Source organism: Dufourea novaeangliae, unplaced genomic scaffold, assembly GCF_001272555.1.
Source record: "Dufourea novaeangliae isolate 0120121106 unplaced genomic scaffold, ASM127255v1 scaffold7, whole genome shotgun sequence".
NCBI classification, from domain to species: Eukaryota; Metazoa; Arthropoda; class Insecta; order Hymenoptera; family Halictidae; genus Dufourea; species Dufourea novaeangliae.
Genome location: NW_015373896.1, coordinates 2,247,172 through 2,274,730, shown reverse-complemented (window position 1 = coordinate 2,274,730; position 27,559 = coordinate 2,247,172). Strand labels below are relative to the sequence as shown.

At 41.1% G+C, this 27,559-nt stretch overlaps 1 protein-coding gene across 1 annotated transcript; it reads left to right on the top strand.

Annotated features, from left to right (window-relative positions):
- The first annotated feature begins 3,559 nt into the window (after positions 1-3,559).
- On the top strand, positions 3,560-26,186 carry LOC107192515 (adenylate cyclase type 2-like). The gene is made up of 20 exons (XM_015581798.1): positions 3,560-3,752; positions 16,714-16,848; positions 17,922-18,142; positions 19,945-20,101; positions 21,138-21,287; positions 21,371-21,492; positions 21,575-21,822; positions 21,928-22,280; positions 22,471-22,754; positions 23,408-23,584; positions 23,675-23,855; positions 23,929-24,012; positions 24,080-24,178; positions 24,300-24,443; positions 24,540-24,635; positions 24,714-24,837; positions 24,913-25,122; positions 25,248-25,428; positions 25,505-25,640; positions 25,880-26,186. The coding sequence occupies exons 1-20, from the start codon at positions 3,642-3,644 to the stop codon at positions 26,042-26,044; spliced, it is 3,378 nt and encodes a 1,125-aa protein (XP_015437284.1). The 5' UTR covers positions 3,560-3,641; the 3' UTR covers positions 26,045-26,186.
- The last annotated feature ends 1,373 nt before the right edge of the window (positions 26,187-27,559 follow it).

The following is a 27,559-nucleotide window of genomic DNA, read 5'->3' as shown; positions in this document are numbered from 1 at the left end:
GCATGTAGATCTGTAGATTAATCTAAAACAAAAAAAAAAACTCGGATCGGAATTAATCGACGCCAGGGAACTCAAATCAAGAACTGAAGCCCTAGGCTGCCCAGACCTGGGGATAGAAGTTCGAGATTCTCTGGACCTGAGGAGTCTTCAGCTTGTGTTCTTGAATTCTAAGGTTAGGAGGTCCTTGTATTCTGGGGTCTGGGGGATCTGTGATTTCAGTCTTTAGATATGAGAGGTCTCAGGCTTGGGGTCTTAGGTCTAAGGGGTCTCAGGCTTAGGTCCTTCGGTCCAGAATGCCTTCAGTGGGTCCAGTTCGAGTCTTTCGGTTCCAGGTATGTCAGATACGAGTCTACTGTTGTTGGGATGACCCGAATCGAGTTTCTAGGTTCTAGGTTAATCAAATGCGTGGCTCCTCGATCTAGGCTGGTTTTATGTGGAATGTCCCTTTACTAGAATATTTGTCTACATACTACATGTATCTATAATCAAGATAACTGTAAACCATATAGCATATATATATATCAGTCTCACAATTTTCAATAACGATTTAAGGATCCAGACGTTAATCGGAATAAATTCAAGTTACAATAATAACCATCCCCAGTAAACTATAGCTAAAATAGACTTTTATAAAATCGAAATTTCTTCTTTTAATTTTAATTAATGTGAACAGTGCCTAAAAACGAGTAGGATTCCGAGTTAAATAGTAGTCACCGGTATCTTTCACGATATATCACGAGAAGTATCGCGACCGTCAGCGTGGAATGCGCTGTGTTAAGATTCGTATCAGCTGCCGCGTGTCTTTGTACAAACTTTGAGTCACGGTCAACCGATCGAGATCTCAATGCCGTGAGATTCACAGGGATCGGCGAGGGGGGCCGTAGATCGAGATCGACCGTGGGATGAATCACGGTAAATTCGAGACGGCCGATCCACGAGGGGGATACAAGTCTCTTGGAAACGGAAAAAACATCGGAGCTCGATTTTATGCGTGTACGTACCACGAAACTGGTTTTTCGATGGAGATGCGTTGAACGTGAACCCAACGGAGAAAGTCATCCGTAATAATAACGGGTATATACCGTTAAACCAACTGTGCTTGCACGGTTCCCGGAATAACGTGCGTCGTTCTTTTGCTGACACTCATCTTGGACATTGTTCCTGCCAATATTCGTATTATTGATTTCTTAAGAGGTTATATATCTTTGAGCTGTTAAATAAGAGGGAAAATTAAAACATTCTTTCGTATATGCAGAATTATTGTTTGTTAAAAATTCATTACTTCGGCGAGTGAACGTCTCGATTAACTTGTAGGTTATGTTTAAATTAACTTGTATTCTACTTTCTACTAGATAGTTACTTCACGTACTATGTAGTAGAAAGTAGAATAGTTACTAGTATAGTTACTAAAGTAGTAGTAGTTACATCACAATATAAGAAAAGTAATCGATTAGATTTAGTTATAAATATTATAACCAGTTGATTTATAGGACTCTTTTTATTTAGGCAAGTTCAGTTGTTACACGGTCGAGTGTTTGTAGGAAATTTTTGTGAGATCGGCTGTGGTTGAGTCAGTGTTTCATTGAGTAACTCACGATTTCCATTCTTGTACCGGCGTTGCCCAAAATAATTAGAGGTTCGCCTACTCGAGTGAGGTAATCCGTATTTCGAAAGACGTCGATGTTACGCAAACCAAGCATTCCGAAAAATTCTACCATCAAATCTATCGTTTCGAAGTACACATACGATCTGTTACGATTATAAGAATGTAAGAAAATCTAAGGAGGAATAAAAGATATCTAATATAAATAATATAACATATCAGAAAATCGAATTTAATGCTCTGATTACAGAAATAAAATAGTCGTGTTTATCAAAACTAATAATTGTGTTTAGAAGTGTGGTCCTTAAAAGTATATATTATATCCGCTAATATTTGACATATTATTATATAATATACTATATGCATATAATATAATATGTAGTATTATAATATATTATTCTACATACATATAGAACACTTCTTCTCTACAGTCACTGACCTCCTTATATTCATATCACAATCCCCACTATGTCCTGGTGCTGGCTGACAATAGCGACGAGCGAATGCGTTGTCCAGATAACACGTTTCGAATAAGAAGAAGAAGGTAACAGATCAGCTGTCCATTTCTCGTTAAAACAATAACTATACTAATTGTGAAATCAAATTATTAGATTACTAGACTGTGGATTTTTATGCAAATTGCACAATTTTAGACATTAAAAATTAAAAATCAGAATGAAACAGAATTTTATTTCCGGTATTAACAGGGTATTCTAATATAGACGCCCGTTCTCGAAGTGATTTTAATAGAAAAGCTTATAAGGTACTATAAGGGTTAACTTCCAGGGACTTGAAAAAGTTGAAAAAGGAAAGATTTTGAATTGTTCCTGGTATCTGTAGAGTAGTCCCCGCTTAACAGACCAATTTCCTACCCTTATTGTATTAGCTGGACTAGAGAACCGTAGCAGAGTTAAGGAAATCCAATTACAATTACGTTAACAGCTATATCCTCCAAATCCCACTCTACACCTAACTCAAGCTTATCTCCAACGTCATTCTCGGATACACTTTCCGCAATTAAAACCCGCTACCAATGTCCTCGTCACGGGAAAAACTCACAGGCGTCTCGCTTTTGCTTCCAGTGGAGGACGATCAGGGGACGGAAGCGCGCTGGCCAAACACAAAGGGATCTCCGTGACAGGCGAAACTTCACGGAAAAGTATCTTTCGAATCACGAAGAGGTGGCATCTGATTCGTGGAATGGTAATAACCGAATGGCAGAACGGTACCTACCATCCGAATTGTGAAAATGTAGCGTCGGAATTTCGGAAAGGTACCATCCGAATCGTAGAAAGTTACCATCCGAATTGCGAAAAGGTACCATCCGAATCGTGGAAAGATACCAACCGAATCCAGGAAAACTAGCATCCGAATTACAAAAACGGTACCATCCAAATCGTACAAAGGTACCATCCAAATTGCGGAAAGGTACCATCCGAATAAAAAAAGGCACCATCCGAATTACAAAAACGGTACCATCCAAATTGTACAAAGGTACCGTTAGAATCATCAAAAATCACCAACCGTATTGTAGAAAGATAGCATTTAAATTAGCAAAAAAAAGAAAAAAACACCTTCCGAATCGTAACCAAAGAGTACGATACGCTTCAGAGGGGGGCCTTTATCGCGACCGTTTCCGGGCCGAAAGCTCGGAAAACCGTGACCAGTGTGTGCGTTTTCCGCGGGGAGGGGAAGAGAACGAGGTGATCTGGAGTGGCCCATTTCCCTTATCACGATAAAGCGTTGCTCTAACGGTAGTGGGCTTCAGAGGCCGCGGCGACGACGTACGAGAGACGAAGCCTTCCGCGCGGCGGACAAGCCGACCGGCCGGCCAACGGCTACGGGGTGACTCACTTTTCCACGTACGATCAGTCGTCCCGTGGATCGTAGCCGCGATGGATCGAATCGCCGCGATGGGGTCGTCGCCGTCTTCGTGCTTCGTCTTTACGTCGGTCGAGTGAGTGACCACGAGTACACATACTACATACACAAGAACGGATAATAAGACGTCGTTTCGGAGACCCGACATAGGGGAAGGATGGACGTGGAACTGGTCACACGGGCGTCCTTGAACTCGTTGCAGATGGTGGACGACGCAAGGATCGTCTCGCCGAGCAGTCTCGACGAGTGGAGCTGGTCGAACTTACGAGTGAGTCTGTTTTTTTTTTTTTTTTTTTTCCCTTTTTCCGTTGTTTGCATTATAGTTGGGCAGAATTATATTCGAATGGTACGTGTAGTGAAACGCAGCGGTATCTATTAACGTCATGCTGACCTTTAATCCGTTAATGAGATTAAGTAATTGTCTGCGAAGTGTCTACTCATTCAAGAAGAAGTGCTATTATAAAAGTTGGAATTTCTACTGGGAATCGATACGAAAGTGACGAGGTAGTTTTTTTTTTATGTTTTTGTACGTTATTCGAAAGTTTTTATGTTGACAATGAAGTGGTTCGCGTCTGGTTTAGGGGTGGCCTTGTTGAGTCTGATGAGGCGGGGTAATTGGTAGGGATAATGATGTATGGCGACGTGTAGAATTGGTGCAGAAAGTGTTCTCCTGGAATTTTATAGATTTTCTGTGAATAGTATCGGGTTTCGTGGAAAATTTATTTTCTGGTGTTTTAATTAAGTTTTACTTTTGAGGTGTGGATTGTTGGGGTTCATGGATGGGTCGGTTGTGACCCCGTGACAAAATCACATAGACGTGTATACGTTTAACGTTTATGGAGAAATAAAATTTTATTTTAGGGTAACGTATTAAATCTCGTTCGATAAATATTACTATTTGTTGAATTAGATTTGGTTGAAATCGAATTGAAGGAATATACCTACTTATACGTGTTGCTTGATTGTTATATATGTAAACTACTGATGTTAAATTAATTTGCAAGTTTCCCTGATGAAGAATATAATTAAAAATTAAACTCTGATTTTTAGTCAACTTAATATTAACAAAACTGTTCAAATCGATTTTTCTACGATACCACGTTAAGATCTATGAAAATCATACCACCTATGCAAATATATGATATATAGATTTCTACGAAGTCCGATTTATTACAGTTCCTACGAGCTTCCAAGCAAAAAAAAAAAACTTTGAGTGACGTTTATTAAACTTTTTACTGTATCGAGTTACAAACGTTAGCGTGTACATGCTTAAGTAAACATTTCTTTGGCTTCACGCTCTGTAATATCTACGAAAATCATAATATCTACCTAAATATAAATTTTTCTAGGCTCCTATTTATTAAAGATTTTATAAGATTCCAAGTTACTAATGAAACAAACCAAACCATCCAAAAAAGGATATTGTACCAATAGATTGTCGTTAATATTCATAAATATATTTTAATTGAATACAACCGAAGAATAAAAAAAAATTTAATAAATTCGTCCCTGAAGAGGTTACACCCGAAAGAAATTTGAACAGCGAGAACTGTTTCGCAATTTGTACCGGAATTGATCCTTACACCTGTCGATCACGATCTCGATGGCCGAAGGAACGTTCCTCGACTGTAAAACACGGCCTTTGGGTCGCTCTTTTTATCCTACCGGCGATTTTCGATGAAAAAAAAAAGTATTCTTTAAATGGAAACGCTTTAATCGCGTCGATAATGACTAACGCGGCTAAGCAGTTTATGGCCAACCGAACATAATCCTGGATAACTTGTTTGCGAGCCACTTCGGTATTCATCTGGGTGGTTTAATATCGACAGGCTGACCACCGTTTTTGGTGGTTACCGACGCCGCTACTAAATCGGACAAACGTTCGATACCTAAACGGTAATGTTTACGATCTTGTGCGTATAATCGATGTTTTTTATTCAGGAAAACATCGATGTTTATATCATGTGGTGATTCATTTCCATTTTTGTTTACTTACTTATGGATCTTATTTACTTAACGATTGAAACAATAATTAAATGAACGAAAAGATCAGTCATTTATGTCCTATTGTGTTTCTATTCTTTTCTTGTTTATTTACTTAAGGATCTTATTCTTTTTTTTTTAAATAGTTTTTTTATTTACATTATTAAACAAGAAGAATCAACAGAAAGTTTCATTCTAGATTTGTAATGAAATGTTTTGATTGATGTATCGAGGATTATTGAAAGATTAATAATAGTAGTAGTGTAAATATTATTAATGAAGTTTGTAGGTAGTATGTAATAGTAAGCATTTGAATAAACAGATGTGTTTTGTCATGACACTTGACCTAAGAGCGAAAATTTCGCCAGTCAACGTGTTAATAGTCGTTGATTTTCCACGCTGAAGATTATTAGAAGATTCTACAACCGAAATGTCTACAAAGTAGAACGTTAAATATACCGAGGTGAAAAAAATAAGGAATATTTGGAGGGCTTATTTAAAACAGTGATTTGACCATCGAAACTAGCTTATTTTCGTGTGTGTCCGTTTCTGAGAACGTTTACTGAATTGTTAGGGCTGATACTAAACTTCATTATTCTGGAAACATACAGTATGTATTACGAATTGTTGACTCTAGGTTACGATTTTTATGTAAATTTACCATTTTTATTAGAATAATTACCAAAAATGGGAATAAAGTAACTGTTTCTGTCTGTTTTAAGGATTTACTCAGTCTTTTCGAGACTTTTTTTTATCGTTATCAACGCATTACCATACAAATCACGTGCAAACTGTTCTGGTTACCATTCACAAATATTATTTATCACCCAGTGAATTACGCATTAAAATTACTCACTTTAACTTGTAAATTAGACGCAAACACATTCAATGCTCGCTTGATCCTCCTGGAAACTTTCTACTTAAAAACAAACGAAGTTTTCGTATCAGAAATTGATCGTTATTCGATACCAAATATCGATACAATTCAAATGTATCTCTATCGTTAGTTCCGGTGTCATTCTAATCCACGGGTAAACGGCTGTCATATTTATTTTTTTTTTTTATTTTTTACCGGTGTTTCACACGGTCTACAAAAACATTTCCAACTCCTGACTGATAATTGAATTATGGCGGCCGACGTTAGAAAGGAAGTGGACGCGAGGAACGGTGGGCGTTCGCGATGGAACGCAAACGGAGAAGTCGCACGGCCGCTATCGGCGAACCGTTTCCGTAGAAATCGCGATTGATCGTCGATATCAACCAGCCGAACACTTGATTGCTCGCGAAACCTCGCCGTTTGAAGAGTCTCGGGGATGTTATATCGCGGTTTTTTTCCCTGTCGCATGGCCAGATTACAAGGAAAAGTCGAGGTTTTTACGGGTGCACGCCGTACATACAGTTCTGTATTTATCGTAATGGCGGAGCCTCGTATCAACAATATCGCTCGATAACCGCAATATGGAGGAGAGAAAAAAAAATCGTTATTCAATCTCTATCGTCCGTCCTTCGAAGTATAATCCCGTGCGGCACGGGAGCGAAACGATATCGATTCTCGTTTCGAATCCATCGGATCGGTTGGAAATCTTTTCGAATCTATCGATGGAAATTTTATCGAACAACAGGTGATGTGGTGGCGATTTTTTTTTTTTTGTTAGAATTAACGTGTGGATTCGAAGATGGATACTTTCTATGAATGTTTAAAGAGACAGAAAATTTGACGATGTTTGACAAAATTTGTTCGAATGAATTATTTTGATGCACGATCACTCACACGTTCGTTCACATATTTCTGCATATAATAATTAAAACACTTTGCCGGGGGGAGGGATTTTTTGGTTGCAAATATACAATTTCAAGTGTTCTAGAAATATTTAGAAATTAATTAATGTTTATGAAACAATGTAGATCCTTGAATTCATTACAACTGGTATGTTTATACATATCGGTGCATTTTCGAGAAAATCAACAGCCAAAATTCATCCGATACACTTGTAATACTTGCATTTCCGCTTACGATAAGTAGAAACGACCAATAATAAACAGACATACCAACAGAAATAGTGCAAGGCCAGACATTTAAATTCGATTTTCTCAAAAACGAAGTTTTATGTACAAAAAAAAATTATCATATTTTTTTGTTTATTTTCTTCATAAAGAATCACCTCGATTTCTATCCCGATTTCGAATACACTCTGTATATAGCAAAGTCTATAAGTTACGATAGTTAATTAACGTTGAAAAGCGGATAAACGGCGGTTTTTTTAAATAACCTTATCGTCGACGTGTGTTCAAAACATTTTGCAGCGACGACTTATCGATGGAGAGCCGTTATCGATAGTTCTAATCGCGGGAATGCTAAATATTTTCAGACATACCGACCTCTGTGTTGCACAAGTAATATCGATTCGAGGTGTATTTTCCGGTATTTGTGGTACCAAAAATCGAGCAAATTTTCGAAATTTATTACTCGAACTGGTCTGGCAGTCGACGTGTTAAAAAGTTTCATGCTACAGTCTCGAATACAGAAAATACAAAATGATACCATTAATATTGGGACATAAAACCGGAATTTTACACTAAATAGCACAGGTAGCAAAGATGTGTCAGCTGTGTGTTAGCTAGCTGTCGTCAGTCAGACCTAACCGAAATTTCACATGGCAATGCTAGCTAGCTAATGTGTTAGCCAGTAACATGCCAATACGATAACACACCTCAATTCAATACTTTCGTATAACATATTCTGCTTGTATATGGAGTTACCAAAAATATGTCACATTTCCACAGTGTAGATTCTAGACGCCAAAATATTGAGAAACAGTTCATATCCAAATACCTTCAATCTCGTTGCATTTTTTATTCAGACGCAGTTTTGTATTTCAGAAATTTTTTTATATAATTCGTGAACACCCTGTATACTCCGTATAGCTGAGATTTCACTTTGCACTGTGGGTGAAACGTACGAAAACCGTCCGACAATTAACGTGTCAACAACTAGACTGCGGATATTTATGCAAACGTAGTTCTCTATGGACTAATTTGCAGGAACTGAAGTCAGACAAAAATTTGTTCACTTCATTTATTATTCCAGCAGACTGGAAATGAAACGAAAGCCTTCTTAAACTTTGTTTCTTAACCTCCTTAAACCTCTTTAATTCTGTTATTTCTTTCCCCTTAAACCGCCTTAATTCCGTTACTTCTTAACCTCTTAAACCACCTTAAACTTCTTCATTTACCTCACAACTTATTTTTATCCAACCCGTTAACTCTACTGAACTTTAGATAATCGTGTACGTTACGATATAAACGTGTAAACCCCACAGTATATTAATAACACAATTAAGCCATCCATTTCGAAATTGATGGAAATTCGATTTCGAGGAACTCGACTGTACGGTTGCTTTGGCTACAGATACATACAAATTAGATTGCAAATCATCGTACAAAAATAAGTGAACCTAGACCATATTCAAAAGAAATGTCTCAAAAGATTCCATAATACAACACTAATCATAGAAATTACAATGCCAACCTGTTCCCAGACCCACACTATACGAAATATTCATCTACAGTCAATCCAATTATCCAATACCTGCAAAAATAATAACCATCCCGTTACTATTTATACTACCAACCTCATCAACCTACACACTTAGACCCTACCAAACTCAACACAATCGCGTACATTACGGTATACACCCACAAAACTCGCAGACTCGCAGTCTATTAATAACACAATTCAGCCGTTTATTTCGAAAGTTGTGCAAATCAAATTGCAGGAAAAACGACAACACGGTTGCCATAGTTACAGATAAAAGGCAACTAATTGATCAATAAAAAGATTGTCATATAGCATCTTAAAAATAAAACGTCTTAATTAAAAGCTCCAAAAATCACACACTACCGAATTGTCACCGAACCCATACTTCACGATCATTCTAATAACCAAATGCACTGACCGAAATTTCTACAAAGTGACCATGTTTTTTTATGAATTCCTATAATTATTCCATACCAATGAAAAATTTGTGTTTGGTAGCACTTTGGGATTAATTAAAGAAAGCGTACACACCGGTTTCATACCTAACATTTATTTAAAAAAAAAAAAACAAATATAATTCAACAGAAAATAAACTTTGAAATTTCTATAAAGTCATTCGCTTTTTACATAAGTAGTAAGATCGTAGATACATAGTAGTGGTATCGAATAATTATAAGAATTCCTCAAAAAACATGGTGACTTTATAGAAATTTCAGCCAGTGTACATTCAAAAACACCAATCATCGCGTACAAACTACTCTTCGTACCATCGACTTCATCAACCTGCCCACTTACCACTCAAAATACCCTATCATCAGTCCCTCACGAAACCAGCAGCCAATCCAATAAAAAGCCACGATATCCCCAGAAACCATCGACTCCCGAGGACGACCAATCCTCATTATTCCCTTATGATAATTGCAAATGTACCCGTAAGAGCGGAAAGAAACAGGGTGGGGAAGGAGGCGAGGAGAGACCGGCGGTGTTCGGTGGATTGAAGATCAATATTCGCCGGACCAGAAAGGTCGGGCCGCGGAGCTCCAGCTCGGGACATGCCCGAGAAACGCACGCGCGAGACGCACAGTGTGGGGGAGGGGGTTCTTCGCGTGGACGCACAGTGAGGAGGAGGGGGTTCCTCGCGTGGACGCACAGCGAGGGGGAGGGGGTTCATCGCGGGAGACGCACAGCGCGGCGAAGGGGGAGGAGGTTCCTCCGTGCGAAACGCACGGCCAAATAGGAAGGGGGGTTCCCTGAGCGGAGAGACGCACACACGCGCGAAAGGGTTCCCCGCACGGTCGTTTCGTCGGTTGCCATCTCCTGCCCCGTTAGGACACCGCCACGAGACGCGGGTGCCGGGTCGAGGCGCTGTCGCCGCACCCCGCGATACGTCGTCGTTCACCGCCGCCGCCGCCACTGCCGCGCTTTTATCGTGCTCGACCAGCTGCATAATTCACGCCGCCGCCGATTTTCCATCAGACCGCCGGTGACCGCCGGGGATACACGCACGTAAGGTCGGTCGCGCGCGCGCGCGTGTTCGTCACGCGCGGTATTCAGCGAAGGATACATTTTGGAGTTGTGTGTGTGTGTTGTGTTGGCGTGTGAACCATGTGCCCGACGATACCGGTTGCGTGAGGATCGCACGGACTGGATGTACCATTAACGCTGTTTCGGAGTGATTTTTGTGGGTGCCGTCGAGTGGCCGAGTTTGCTACGGGCGCTGGAGGTAGGAGGAACCGTGATACATGACATGCTACATTCGATTCTCGGAGGTTTTTTAGTGACATTTTCCTGCGTGACTCATGCGATGATACACCTGTTGTGCGTGATTTTGGGGGGTCTTGTAGAGATTGAGGGGAACCCCGATTGGGTTTTTTAGGTGTAGTGGATATAAGGCTTGGGATGTAGGACGTGTTGTATATGTTGGGTTCGATTTTTCTCGATGTATTTACCTTTGTGATTCTTGCAACAATACCGGATGTGATTCACGACGCCTGTCGAGGTTTAGAAGTAGCCTGTTTAAGATTGGATTTTGTGGTGCAGCGAACGGAGGTGCTGAGGGTATAGGAGGTGACACATTGGGTTCGTTTTTCCTGAAGTATTTATCTTTGTGGTTCTTGTAACAATGCCTGATGTGATTCAGGGAGCCTGTAAAGGTTTAGAAGAACCCTGTTTGGGATTGGATTTTGAAGTGCGTGGCACGGGAGTGCTGAGGATGTAGGAGGTGACTTATTGGGTTCGATTTTTCTCGCAGTATTTACCTTTGTGGTTCTCGCAATAATACCGGATGTAATTTTTTGAGGGGCATTGTAGAAGATGACATGTTTGGGATTGGGTTTTGAGGTGTAGCGAACGGAGGAGCTTGTGGTTTAGGAGGTGACATATTGAGTTCGAATTTTCTCAAAAAAATGGTTTATGCAACGGTACCTGACGTGATTTAAGTGGACAAGACGACTTGAAGAAAATTTACATTGAAATTTGTTTCCGTGTAGGACGCTGCGTCGACATTAGCTATGGTTACGTACTAATAGTACTAAATAGACTACTACGTCGGAGCTAGTTTTTGGAGTGCAATGGGCGGCTGAACTGCAAAAATAGGATGTAGAGTAGGAAATTGTATTATAATTCGCCTGTGGGTTTCCTCGGTATGTTTGTTGTTGGCCTTCGATCGGCCTGTAAGTACGACTTCGAAAATTTTTTTCTTGGAAATGTGTTTTAAGGTGTATTGGAGAATATAGACCTGCAAATATAGGTGGCGGGACATATGGGTCGAGATTTTCCTGGTTACATTTACCTTTATGACTCAGGCGACGATACTTGTGATATATCCGAGGTCTGTACGAGTTTAAGAGAATTTTATTTGACATCCTATTTTTGAGACATAATTGGAAATATAGGAAATAATAGGAATTAGATTCTCTTCTAACTTCTGTCATTATATTGACTTTTGTGAATATTATGCGAAGGTTTGTTGTAATTACAGATTAATGGTAATACAATTGCAAGCATATAAAACGTAGGATAAATATAATGTGATTCCCACTTGGGTTTTTTCAATGCATTCATCTTCGTGACTCATACGACGATACTTACCTGTTGTTTGTTTTAAGGGGACTTTACAGCGTGAGGAGAGTTTTATTTGGAACTGGGATTTGAGATGTATTAGAGGGTAGATCTGAGGTTATACGACATTTATCTTTCTGAGCCATGCGTGGGCCCCGGTTGTGATAACATATATATATTAACTTGCAATAATATTTGGTCTCGAAATTGGCTTTTTGACGCACGTTGGTCGGAGAAATCGAGAAAACAAGAAAGTGGATAACCAAGGTTCTTTTTCACAATGTAACTGAATGAACCTCTACGACCAAAGAAAATATTTATGCTTATCATTCTTACCAATTTTATTAACACAATTCGTAACACAGTGACCTTAGACAACTCTAGGAAAGTTTTTTCAGATTGATTTTTTTTAGAGTATGCTGCAGGATAAAACTGAAGAAATAAAGAAGTAAAGTATAATCCATGATGAAATTTTATCTTTGTGAATCTTCGATAGGATCTAGCAATGTTATATCAACGTTACCGCGGGAGCTCAGCCGACAGACTCGCGCTCTGATTGGTCCGAGTTTTTCGTTAATATCTCGTTAACAAAGCCTTGGATAACATTTTTGTTAAGGAAAAACTTGTCTCAAATCACCTCACGAGTGACCCATTTCGGGGACCTACAACACTTTTGTTAAACCCATTATATTTTTTTTTCTTATTTTTACCTCGTAATTCCTCCGTGGACATGCTTTGTAAAAATAATAGCTTCCCATCCATTGGATTACAATGTTTGTCAAAGGCGACAGGTAGAGAAACGCGCAAGGCTTTCTGGCATTGTTATCAAAATAACGACTTCTATCGTTATCTTTTTTTTTTTCACTTTCTTAACCACCCGGCGTTACCGGTCGTGACTCATACTCGCGCGCCAAATCGAAGGATAATCATTCCTCGCTGATTTATTTCCCTCTCAAACGCACCAACAAGAAACCATATTCTTTCCTCGTGCACTACCAGCCAATCGTTTCGTATCAATTACATTTTGATCGTTCTTTTTTCCCTACATTTTTACCAAAACGATAACTCCTGCCCACCTCAACTGACCATGTTTTTCTTCCGTTAAATTACCAGTTGATACCGGTGGTGCGGTGTTCAATGGAGTAAGGCGCGACGTCGATGTGCAATAGCTGCAACATGGTATTTTTAGCTCCGAACGATTTCATAGAACCCGGTGAACAGCTTAGACCAAAACTCGATGCCCCGACACTGTTGCAATTCAAACACTGCCCACACATTGCTACGCATTCTCGTCGTTCTTGTAGAAGAATTCGTAAACTCTGTGTGAAAATTATACCAACAATCGTAAAATTAAACTGGGAAATGTGGAAGGTCTACAGGGCTACCAGAAAAGTCACTACGATTTTCCATATGTTTGCATGATTGATACATGATTTTTTTTTCGTAAAACAGTGGTCCTGGAGGGGTAATTTGAATATTTCGGGAAACAATTGAAAAATCATTGACATCCGTCATCATATTGGCATCAATTTCATCTACATGCCTTTTTTTATTCGAAGCATCTATTAAACTTTTTCCAGAACTTGGTTTATTACTATGCTAGAGGAGCATCGAGATCTTCGAGGCGTTGAGGTGGGCCATAATCGAAAAAAGATTGGGAAACACTGTCGTAATAGAATTGCACACGATTCCGTGTCAAACGTCGCGTGGGAAACGTCGAAGGACTTCGGGTTTGGTGTGTCGTCAATCAACCGGCAGCAATGGCACGCTGAACGGACGACTGGAATTTTACCGTAGTCTCCATGCCAAAGAATCTCGTTATCGTAACCGTGTGCGCGGCGTTCTTGTCGTTTCACAGAAAATGATAATCGACCGGTCTCCGATTTCATTCGGCTCGCGTGCAACGCGAAACACCTAGTGCTTTTTTTCCAAGGAAAATATATAGAGCGACGGAATGCAATTAAAAGTTTTTATTACCCACGGATACAACACGATGCAGTTGGGTGTATATATATATATATATATATATATATATAAATGCAGTACGCTCAACGGAGCCATAAACAGAGATTTGGGCCGACAAAAGATATGGGAAGTGATACTTGACCCCAGATCTCGGCCAGTTCTATCGAAAGCATCCCCTTTCGAAATTACTTTTCCTTTCAAATCGGTTCTAGAAATGTCTGAAAACGGTACTGTATTTAATATATCCGTTTTGTGTACCCGCCAAACCGTATCGTTTATGAATCCTGTTGTTGAGGTCCCAAGTTTCCTACCACGCTATATATCGTATTGTCCACTGTACTTCTTCCTACTTCTCCCTAAGTCCAATAACCCAAACAAAGATGGCTGCCGCCCCCTACCGCGTACAACTGCAACTTACTTTTGTCTCTCCACTTATCCCGCGGCAAGTGTTCGCTTGACCTCGAAGTTGTCCCGAAGCGCGACAAAGGGTCGGTAGAAACGAACCTGAAGAGATCTACTTTTTCCGTCGAAGAACCACGTGTGCTCAGCAATCCATGAATTCCTCCAAATCGATAATTCATCACGGATATTAAAGTGTGCTTCTTCTCCGTTATCTGCGCGATCACGAGTGTATGTTGGGAGGGGGAGGGGGGCTTTATTTTAACCCGGAACGACCGACGGTGGTGGAGCGCACTTGCGCGGCCACTTGCTGATTCAGTTTTCAAATAGAACGCTATTTTCGTTGGTCAGAGGCCGGTTTAAAAGACCTTCCATTCCGAATTCGATTGCCCCCCTCGACCGTCTGCCCGCTCGTTCGCCATTGTCCGTTATTCACGGACGTCGTCACCGAACCTTCTATTATTAGGCCACCTTTGACGGGCTTTGATTCCGCTCGGAAGCTAACGAGCCGGGCACACCTGCCGTATCATGCGTTAAATTTAAATGATCCCCCCCCCCTACGGGTGAAAGTTGTACGGGTGTGTTACAAAACGGCGATCCGCGGCGATCGACCGCCTTTCAGCGCTGGGGCCGTATCGATCCGCGGGACCGAGGAATCGCCGGGGACTGGCGTGTGATTTTGTTCGAACCAATACGCGGCGAGTACATGTGTACTTAAATCGACCGTTCCGGGGATCGTACGATCGATCGTGTACCGAACGGTCGTTTCGAATACTAGTTCGATAGAGAAGTGTGTACAATCGGGCGAATGGCAGTTTCTAGAGTGAGAACTGGACATACGAAACCCTGCCTTCAACACCTCTTTAACGGACAAGGCCGTTATGGGTAATACGCAACACCGAGTTGATTGTGGACCTCATTAACCTTCAATCTAGGAAATAGAACACTGACGGCGAATTGTTTAAGATCGAATTGTGGAGACTCAATGTAATTGATGAATGATATTCCAAAATGGATACTTTTGAAGTACCAGATTTCTATTGGATTATGTTATTTGTCGTGAACCTCCAAAATATTGTTATGTCGCTGGCAACCCATAAGCGATTCATGTGATTGTAACGCTAGAACTACCGAACCCGTCAGAATGACGGATTCCAGATTTTTTATTTTACAATTGTTGAAATCCTAGAGATACTTTCATCGGAATTTATGTTAATTTCTTATACACTTTATATTACAGTATGCTAAACTATATTGCATTATATATTAAACGTATTAATATATTACAAAATTTAACTTAGCATACATTTAATGCTGGTAGTTCTAGTGTTAAATGCCGGTGATTATGAAAATGGCCTAAGTTAATTAAATGTTCTATATCGACATTTTATTATTTTTATATTTTATATCGATGTAACACCAAATAAGTAATACGTTCAGTTTTCTTTAGATATTTTTACTTACAATTTACCACTTTCATAATCACCGGCACAAACAACGGAGATTATTGAGATTCTTAAGCTGCTTCTACACCTAGCGAACGAGCACGAATGAATGTCGCTAGTGCTCGTTCGCCGAGTGTAGACGCAGCTTTATGTTCATTAAACGAAAGATCGATAACCGGCGCCGGTGATTACGATAGTGGCCTGTACCCGTAATTTACAGAAACTGAATTTGCCACTTCTTTGCCGTCCATCGATCCACGATAATTACATTATGATAATATTCGTAGCATCCTTGAAAAAGAGGTTAGGGTTGAAGCAAGCAGCAGCGTATATAGATAGGTTGCGTCATCGCACACGGAGCCTCAAAATACATATTCGAAAAGCGAAAAAATCGTAATATCTCGAAAAGTAAAACGGACAAATGTTTTTCACAAGTCGTGTACCTGCCATTAAACCTCACCCAGGCATTGTCGCGTGACTCACAAAGATAAACGCGTCGAGAGAAAAAAAAAAGCCCCGAAAAAGAATTGTTTATTTTTCACGCGAACGCATAAAATTCACGGTCTAATTATAACAGCATTGGTAAATATTTTGGATTCGATTTATCGTAAGAGCAATATAGATGGAAGAGAATTCTCTCGGGAGAAATTTTCGTGCACAATACACTTTCATGAAAACGGTCCGTAATAAAAAGATGAGGACGCTAATGAGATTAAAAATCGAAAACGGAGTTAACGTGTGTTGCTTCTGCCGCGATTATCATTGTTAACTTAGGTAGAAAGTTCAAACAAACGGTCACACGCCGAATACATAATCCTCACGTGAGCTTTCACTTTCAGGAACAGTTCAAATACAAGAGCCTAGAGAAGCTGTTCACGGTCTACCAGAGGAGGCTTCAGTATGGTTATCTGTCGCTCTTCGTTCTATTGCAATTGGCGCTTGGTACCACGTATTGTTTGATCCTGGTCACAATGGTAAGCAAAGCAAGATTTAACGCAACGCACGTTGTCAATTCACTTTAAATTCTAGACGTACCAATTAACAGTTCGCCATTTTCTTAACGAGACAACACATTTTTCATTCACCTGTACTCCTCTCGATCGATAACAACGGTGACGGAGAACAAAGATCGTGCGGTTTTTTTTGTTTTTTTTTTCTTAGTAAACTATGTTGAATATAAGAAGAAATAATATCTTAATACGATCAGTTTTAGAATTATTGAATTTTTAAGTTAAAATTAGCCTGGACGTAAAAGTGTCATCCGTGTGTCTATTTTTAGCGACCGTTCACCGAGTTCGTAAATGTTTTTTTTGAATTTGAAATTTAATATGCTCCCGTGAAAAACTTCGTTCGACTATTAAGTTCGAAAAATTTGCTTCGCGTTTACTTAGATTTGCATTAATAACGTGACACGTGCCTATAAATTGTACCATATGTATGCATGTACATAAATTAAATTGAACAATTTTAAATTTAAAGTAACTGTCAAACATTTTATCAAGTTGAAATTTACATGTACACCGCATTAACGTTTAAAGTTATCAAAAAACAAAAATAACATATATTACGAGTGTTATAAAAATGTTCGTGAATTTATGAATATTTGTGCTAATACGGTGATACCAAATTTTCCGTCCATACTAATCGTCACGGAAACGTCTTACCACCACCCCATTCAAACATTTCTCCGCATCGTGCACCTCTTAATCAATAATCATACAGGGTCGACCAAAAGTCAGTTTGCAATTTCACGAGAAAAAACGATTCAATTCCATTCCATTCGATTGTGGTCGCACGACTTTCGGACCACCCTGTTACGAGAGCCGATCATCCTAACCGCGCTAATCTATGACCAAGGAGTGTCCTCCTGGTGATTTCGTCTACGATCATCGTCGAGGCCCACCCAGTCTACCAAAAACGACCGCGCCATTAACCGTGTACAAACGGCGGCGGTGTTCTTGTAGGCAAAAATAGACCCAAGGAGACCCGTAGTAGTAATCGAACACGGCTAAACGTCTTTTTTTTTTTTTTTTTTTCATTTCTCCAGGTCAGCATCGAGAACTGCGTGCCGGACGTCGTGGTCTGCATCGTCGGCAGCGCGTTGCTCTGCCCGGTGATCGCCCTGTCCTTCCGTTCGAAGCTAATCGCGAGGAACAACTATCTGCCGGTCATGCTGTCCTGTCTGATCGTGGTGCTGCTTGTGGTCGGCGATCTGGCTGTGCCCATGTACTACACCCTCACCTACACGGATGTCATACCGCCGATAAGGTAGCACCGATAACACGCGCTGGAAGATTCCTAGACGTCTGTTCAAGCCGCCCCCCTTCCATCGTTTAATTATCGACCGCGTCCTTGCTAGTTCTTTTCGCCCGGTTCCCGCCAGGTCTCGCTTCCACGAGAAGCCCAATTACGAAGGATCGACGGACCACTTATCATGGACCACTTAAAAATGCTTCCTACTACTTAGTAAATTTATTTCAAGTACTAGAATAAGTGTTAAACCAATTGTTAATTTGGCATAAATTTCTGTAATTCCCAAAACTAAATGGTAGAAGGCCTTCCGTCTACTAAACGTTTTCCCCTAGCGGAAACCGATAGTTTGCTCACCGGTGTACTTCCTAGAACGTTTCTCGCGTCAATCACAAGAGAATTTGATGTACGTTTCGAACGCGATAACTTCGGGGACGATACATGTACCGGTCGTCGTTCATCGTAAATCACTATCTCCGTGGGACTGTCGTACGATGGGAGGAACACTCCGTGTAGACGGGGGATTTTCCATTCCACGCGCGGCGGATGGACGTTAACGGTGACTATTATTACCCGAATATAGAGGGACCCACTTCGGTGGTGGATGGGGGATACAAGAATAGTGATGAAAGGTCACGAGAATCGCGCGTGTGTGTGTGTGTGCTGTTATTACACATCGTCTCTGAGTGCCGTCATTTTTGCACTTTAAATACAATTCGGACTGAAGTTCTGGCGGCAATTACAAAAAAAACGGTTCTGACCTCGAGGATCTTTACTAGTACCCTCACGAGCAAACTCCGCTTCCGTAAGGGGTAAAAGGGGCGAAGGGAAAGGGCCATCTACCATTTGGTTTTGGAAGTTTCTGAAATTTATGCCAAGTTAACATGCATTTTAACATTTATTTCAGTACTTTAAATAAATTTACCAAGTGATAGGAGGCCCTTCTACGTTACTTTTTCCCCTAGTGGAAGCCGAATTTGCTCATGAGTGTACCGATCTGGCGAAATAGGTGTCTCCGTTTGTAGCTCCGCTAAGTTTACTGTCTCATCGTATAAGCTTTCATTCTATCTCACTCTCAGTATGTTTGTATACATATATATATATATCCTACTCAGATTTCACCACACGCAAATTCTCGAACGATCGGTCCGAAGTTTCATGAAATCTTGTGAAACTTCGCTCGTATTATCGTGGGATCGAGTAGATCGTTTGTCTATACATGAGATCGATCATATGACTATACATTTGACTGTACCTTCCACTTCGTATACGTTTCGAGTAGTTCCTATAAAGGTGTGTAAGCAATAGCACGTTACCGCGCGGACAAAAATGGCTGTAATCAAAGAGGCAAGGTCAAACGGGACACTTCATATGGAACCATCTTTATCGTTTTTGGATTACCCACCTCTCCCCGTTTGGTCACGTCTCGTCGTGAAATGAAAGTAATGTAGGGGTAAGGGACTCCTACAGCTGGGCCTTGGAGGGGAATATCGAAATTCCCCTCTCCCGGGAGATCACGTTCTAAACTAAACTAAACTAAATTAAGGGACTTCTACCGCCTGATAAATTTAACTGAATGTTAATTTGGCATATATTTCAGTAAATCTCAGCCCAGCTGGTCTTTTTCTTACAACACTTTATTTCCCTAGCACAAGCCGAGTTTGCTCGCGAGGGTACGTGTTGGCCGATTGGTTTTCCACATTTTTTTTCCTTAACATGTGCTAATTGCCGATCGTGTTTCATCTTTTCCGCTAACGACCAGGTGGTAGCCATGAACTTAACACACGCTCGACACGTGCAAACTGCGTTTCTTCTTTTAGACCGGCGTACGCAACGCACGCGCTGCTGGCCTGCTACGTCTTCCTACCGCTCACGGAGAATCTGCACGCTTTCATACTCGGGATCACCGCAACCATATGCTACCTGGCCACGCTCTCGTTAATCACTTACAGCAACACGTCCGATTACGCCGCCAAGGTAAACCGCCGATGCCCACGGGCATTTACTTCCATTCGCGTGAATTTCCGGCCGAATAAATAATGGATAAGAAGCGATAATACGCCGTTTAAGATAATTACGGGGATCACCTAGTCAAATAGGTTTATCGTCGACGGGGCTGGGTGGCCACGTCGGGTGTCAATGTGTCAGGGTCAACTTTGACGATGTCGCGTGTCTACAGGCTGTTTCAATAGCGCCGGCCGCGTGATGCCTGTGCTCGAGAACTCTCGCGAACGAAGGAAATAAAAAGGATTTAGTCGAATAATACAGTGGTATAATTATCCAGATAGCACATGACGCCTGGAAGACGGCTTAAAGGCGCCTCATATCTAAAATAACCGTAAAATAGGCGTCTTCAAGGCGTAATGTGTTATCTGGGTAGCACGGATAAATAATTCCACAAATGATCACTTTGTAAGGTAGATTCTGGATATACAAGAAAGTGTTAGGTGTATTTAGAAATTAATTTATATCGAAACATGTTTATCATTCACGTTACACAACCCTGAATCATCCTGTACGAGATACGCGGGGACGTGATGAATTAAATACACGGAACTGAGATTTTATTAATAAAAAAAAAATTATCCGTTTATCTTGATTAGGAACGTGATTCTCGCTATCCCAGGATGTTTCATAACCCCAAGGACGCGAAAGTGATAAAAAAAAAAAACAGTCAATCATTGCTATTAAGCGTATGTTACCGTTTCCGTGAAAATGAAGTAATATGGTTCTTAGCACTTCGAGCACAAGTGTTTAGCGGTTACACGACTGTAATTATCCACTCAATCGAGTTACAACGAATGCTTTGGAAAGATTAATATGTGAGGGATTGTAATTTTTATAGTTAATGAGACATTCTATATATTTCGTTAAATAATAATGTTGATATACCAAAAAATGATGGGATTAGATGCACGATATACATGTTTGAAACGTGATTCCCCTAATCATCCCCGGAGTGTACTCATCCTGACTCGCAATCGCAATCCTTTTCTATTTCTGACTTTTCCAGATAATCACAGACACGATATATTTTATTTGCGTGAATGGCCTAGGATTGTACTTCAGGTTCATGAACGAGGTTGTGATCAGGCGGTCCTTCCTCGATCGTCGGAAATGCGTCGAGTCGACGCTGAGATTGAATTACGAGAAAGATCAGGAAGTACGTTCTCCGATCCGATAAATATACTTCCCGCGATAACTCCGCGAACTTATCCGTGGAAATTATCGACGAACATTTTGCAGGAGCAACTGACGCGGAGTATATTGCCGCAGCATATAGCCGCGAAGATTAAAAAAGATTTCCGTGACATAATCAAGTTCATTGAGGAGCACAAGAAGCCTCCGCCCAAAGGACGACCCCACAAGTAGGTATACATATCCTCTGTTTCACATTTTCTGCCCAAGAGAGCACGAACATCGTTGACAAAAGAATATTATCGTTTACAGTGATATGTGCGTCGAGACACACAACAACGTGAGCATTTTGTACGCGGACGTGGTGAATTTTTCCGGACTGACCGTGACCTTGCCGGTTCGAAAGCTGGTAGAAACGCTGAACGATCTGTTTGGTAGCTTCGACGAGGCATCCGAGAGGCACAATGTCCTGCGGATCAAGTTCTTGGGTGATTGTTATTACTGCGTGAGCGGTGTGCCCACACCGAATTCTCAACACGCGAAAAGCTGCGTGGATCTAGGTACGGTTCCTTGGAACTTTCCTCCGATCCACTTAACCTCTAAAGTGATCGTTATGAAACGGCTTCTTTAAATAGAAACTAAAATCTGTGTCATCGTGGTTACAGGACTGGACATGATAAAGATCATCAAAGAGGTGAGAGCCAGGGTACGCCGGGAGAGCGGCGTGGAGGTGAACATGCGGATAGGGGTCCATTCGGGGAACATAATATCTGGTATTCTGGGCACGAACAAATGGCAGTACGATGTTTGGTCACGCGACGTGGTTATAGCCAATAAAATGGAGCAAACGGGGAAACCCGGTAAGGTGCACGTTACGCAACAGACGTTGGATCTCGTGGACGCGACCGAGTACGATTGCGTGCCGGTCGAGTCCTTGAACGACGAGATTCTGAAGAAATACGGGATCCGTAGCTACCTGATCACACCTTCGTGCCCCGACGAGCCACTGCCTACGCAGGTGCGTATCTCCCAGTGGCGTAGGAAGCCAATAAGGAAATATCATACATTCGAAAGAGAGGCTATTGCACCCCCCCATTGAACGAGGGTGTTGTACAGGCTGTTCCTACGCCACTGATCAAAGTCGTGTGACCGTTCGAACGAACTTCCGTTGAGGGTTTCGCGTCGTTGACAGGCGAACCTTGTTGCAGAACAGCGAGAACACCTTGACGGTCATGGCTCCGGATTCCCCACCGGTGGCGAACACACATTACGTGAGATTCTACAACGTACGGTCCAGCAGCGTCAACTCCGGCTCTAGAAACAGCAGACGGCTGACCACTACTATAAATAATCATGTTGACGTGCTGGCCGGCACTTACAGACGGCGAACACACTTTATGGATTCATGTCTGAAGGATTATCATCTGATGCTGAAAGCCGCGGACGCCGAGATGGAGGATGCCATTAAGCAAATGCCACTCACCAAGTGGGAGTAAGTAACGAATTGGTTCCGGTACGACACTGTTGATCACGGATGATAGGTGTCTTTCATGGGATTATACTCCCTCTCTACACGTATGATATCTATTATTGACCGAATGTGGGCGATAGTAGTGGAAACAGGAGGGCGAGTGATCTCGAGAACACTGAATGTAAAGCAAGGTGTGGTCAACTTGGTCAGAGTAGAGCACCACTGTCCGACATAAGCCTGGGAGCTTGAGTTACTTCCTTCGCTCTGTTTTTATATGCATCCTATATAAAGAGAACGTGTGTACAGAATGATACAAGATCGCGTAATTAGATTCATTTCGTCGAGAATATTACCATACTTTGGTTTCTATTAATTCCCCCACTCCGGCTTATTTAGCCCCCCGATCCCATCTTCAGATTAATTTGCCCACTCGTCCTTCGATAGATCCTGCATTCTATATCTGTTCCCCTTCTTCCATTAAATTGTATACAAAAGGGGATATAACCGCTTAGGGGATACCTCATCTATGAACAGCGTTGAACTAGGGGAACTATGTAGCTTTGCTAGAGTCGGGAGAACTGACAGAAACAAAATGGAACAAGGAATGGAGGGAGCTTATATTAGCACTACAGTAACATTAATTATTTTAATAATTATTTACATGTTCGTTTCAGACAATGGTGCAGATGGAAACACATAAACCCATTACTGTTAACGTTTCGTCAATGGAGCTGGGAGATACCGTTTCTAAAGGAACCCGATCCACTTTTCAAATTTTACATCTGCTCCGCCGGTTTTGTTCTAATCTTTATGGGACTCATTTATTTGGTACCTACGCTTTCTTACTCCGAGTATGTTCTCTTCGTAAGACCGACTGGTCAGTAATCCGCCTACGATCATAAGACACACAGAGTCTTTAGAACGGTTAATTAATTTTCCAGGTGGCACGTGGGCACAGCGATCACCTATTCGGTGGCGATGCTGTTCCTAATCGTTTTGATGCCAATCGCCTGGATGCATTTCGCGTGGAACCGATACAAGGATCCACACGGCGAGCATGAGGGCCAGATTCCCCATCCACGTAACAAAATATTGTGTTTTCTTTATCACAGCAGCGTGAAGGTCAATATCGTGTTCTACTTTCCACTCGATTTGCTTCCAATCCGGTCTAATAAATCTTTATGTCATATTTCAGGTGGTGTGGAGCGCTTATCTTAGGACCATTCTCTACTTGGTCATAACGATCATGTTAGCCGCGTGTGCCATGTTTGATATGATTGTAAGCGAACGATAATAACGAAATAATCGTATGGATTAGAATAAATTATTATACTCTGTAATTTCAGTTCGAATGCAAGAACGTGAACGATCTTGCGAGTAATAACGTAACGTCCAGCGTAGTAGAACCCGGTGCTGCTCAGCTCGAGTGCGTGGCTACACCTTGGGTAAGATAATTTAGTAGGTACTTGGTTGCTGTAGATTTCCTTTCAGTCGACGTTACGCAGAGACTATAGAACAATCTTCTTAATACCAATTGAATTGATTGCTGTTGTTTTTTTTTTTTAGCAAATGACGCAAACCTGCTCCTTGGCAATCCTAACGAGTTTTTTGTTTCTGAGAGTCCATTATCTCCTAAAGCTAGTAATAGGCATCGCTGTAGTGGCATTTTATTCGATCACTGTTTGGATACATCGTTCGAATTTGTTCCAGGTAATGATTCCGTCACCTCTAGTGCTTAATCTTTTCAATTAGTGTGGATTAGTATTAGCAATCCTTTCTTTTCATTTGCTGTTTTGTCCTCCACAGTCTGGAGAAAGGTGGAATCCACACTTAGAACCGAGACTGGCACACATTTTAAGCGTAGTTTTTCTTACATTTTCTTTGCACCTCATTGATCGTCAGGTGAGCTATCCCGAATTAGAAAGTAGCTGAACGATTACATTTATATATTCCTGTTAACTTCCATGGTAATCCATTTAGGCGGAGTACTTGAGTAGGCTAGATTACCTTTGGAAACGTCAGCTAACGAAGGAACAGGACGAGGCGTTTCATACGAGGAACGCGAATAAACTTTTGCTTCGCAATATCTTGCCAGAACACGTTGGTATGTTAAGCAGTATTATAAATAATACACGAAACGATCATTAAAACGTATTCTATCTCATCTGTCGTTTTATAGCGGACTTCTATTTGAACATGAACCGAATCGAAGAAAACGAGCCATATCATGAAGCACATAACAATGTAGCAGTCATGTTTGCTTCATTAACGGATGTGAGCATTGATGAGAGTAACATTCTGGTAGATCTCAATGAAATCATCTGTGAATTCGATAAATTATTGTTCGAATCGCAGTTCGTTTGTCGAATCGAGAAGATCAAGATTGCTGGTAAGTAATGGGACGCTAAGATAACCTCAAACCAAAAGTTATTGGGATAATTCGCCAGCATTTACCTAACCCAGACCTCCATTACATATTAATGAATGTTATATCGGATATTATAATTTCTAAAGGCACCACGTACATGGCAGCCTGCGGATTAGAAGCCAGTCGACGGGATTCAATGCACAGTGCGGAAAGCGATGAAAATTTTGGCGACAACGTGGTCAAAGTGATGGCTCAGTTTGCCGCTGAAATGATAGCAGTTCTTGACAGGCTGCATAATAGACCCTTTCGTACAAAGAAACCCTACAGGTACTGTTCCACACCTGCAACTGAACTGGTACTTGAAAACTAGTGTATTCACAAAGGACAAAACGTGACATTTCAGATTGAGAATTGGAATATCTCATGGAGAGGTCACAGCAGGCGTAGTGGGTGCTCAGAAGCCGTTGTATGATATTTGGGGGGACGCTGTGAATATGGCGTCGCGGATGGACACAACAGGTGTCCCGGGAAAGATACAGGTCCGTTTGACGTCGAACTGTTAACCATATGTATATTATAATGCTCTCTATTTTACAAGAAGATAATTAATTGTCATCTGTATGCATATGTATGCGCATATAGATACAAAGCATCATATTACTAGCACAGTTACACGGTTTGATAAAACATATCGGTAATAAACACATTGTCTTCATTACCATATCCAAGATTACTTTCGTCACTGAAACGTGTTTGTTTCGCGTTGTTGTCCATGCAGGTTACCGCGGAAACCGCAGCCGTCCTGGAGCAACAGGGCGTCAAGTGCCACCTTCGAGGAGAAACATACGTAAAACCAAAGGGATACGTGACGACCTACTTCGTGGGCATGGACGAGCACCGAAAGCTTCAGAGAACCGACTCTGTCGAGGAAACCAGTCTGTGATCCTTATCGCGATACTGACACTGAACGGATCAACCTGTCTTTGGTCACGGTGATTCACGGTGGCCGACGAATCATGTGTGAAAGTGAGATATTAGGTACCTAAGTGAACACGGAGGAACAGGAAGATAAACCAAAGAGAACCCGAGAGACCAAAGAACTGACGAGATGCGCAGTCCGACGGCTGTAATTCTGTGCGAAAATACCTCAAAGCTTACTCAAACGGTCATCGAGTTTGCAGTCACGCGTCCGAGCTCGATTGCCCGGCCAAGTGAGAACGCGACTTCGTTGTACGAGAAGAATGAGAATTTTAATAGCGTCTTTTTACATGGAAACCGAGAACGATTTTGCACGATCGATTTTCTGTGCAACGCGGCTATGCCGCGAAAATACCATACATCAGCGTTTTTCAATCTGTAAAGATGCCACTCTCTATGGAATTGTGGTCCTAAGTAAAGAGTCGATATTACAATTACTAAATATCATATTATTTAATTGGTTAGAACGTTTGTATTGTACATAAGCGAAGATGTTTTTAAAACGATTACACTTTGAAGACGCTGTCCTGAGTGATGCACGACGATCCAGTTGAAAGTACGATGAAACAATCAGTGATAAAGCCACTCGCGTGTGCGGTAGCCATTTTGAATGTATGAAGCGGAAAAAAAATTAGTCGTTGAGAAGATTGTAAAGCTGTACGAGTACTCGAGAAAAAAGAAAACGTGGTCATTAAGCATTTCGAATTCTTAAAGAACCAATTACTTCGCTCGAACTTTGAGTACTTCGAACTACCATATGTACGTTGATCTGGATTTCAAGTGTTTTACTATTTCAGGAACTCGGTCAGAATCTTAAGTACTCGTATCCTTCGAGCTACGCTATTCTGGTTGTAAGTACTTAAACCTTGGAGCACTTGTGCCGTTGAATACTTTGATCCAATTGAAAGTACTTATATTTTCGAGTACTCTGCGACAATTTGGAGTACGTATAATTTCGACCATTTCGTTCCAATTGGAAGTACTCCAATTCAAATTTACGTAATCGAATATACCGTTGAAGTTTGCGTACTTGAATACCATTAATTTAAACAAAAGCTGAGAATTCGATTGGCTAATTTTTTTTCTCTCTGTCTCTCTCCTCGGAAGAGTAATTTTCTGCAAGCGAGAAATTGATGTATAGCGATTCGAGAGATAATCAAAACAGATATGATACTTTATTTATATCGGTGCATGCGAATGATGATAATGATGTTTTTCAACTGTATGTTAAATGTACAATGTACCGTGTTCGGTAAAGAAAAGGTAGCTAGTTCAAGATATTTATTGACGTAAACTGTTCCGGGATCGTGACAGAAGGCGAACGTTTATTGAATGAATGTCCATCCGTACGATTATTGTCCGTGCTAAAAGTCACAAAAAAAATCATTGCGACCAAAGGTGCTCGTGAATTTCATAACGTAGTCTTCGAACACACGGATGATTATAGACTTTCCTTCATTCACGTCAAAGATAAAATGTT

Excerpts from the sequence above, each read along its gene's own strand:
- LOC107192515 (XM_015581798.1), top strand. The coding sequence starts at position 3,642 with ATGGACGTGGAACTGGTCACACGGGCGTCCTTGAACTCGTTGCAGATG. Across the intron at positions 25,429-25,504 it reads CGTACAAAGAAACCCTACAG|ATTGAGAATTGGAATATCTC; the intron begins GTACTGTTCCAC and ends GTGACATTTCAG. Across the intron at positions 25,641-25,879 it reads GTGTCCCGGGAAAGATACAG|GTTACCGCGGAAACCGCAGC; the intron begins GTCCGTTTGACG and ends TTGTCCATGCAG.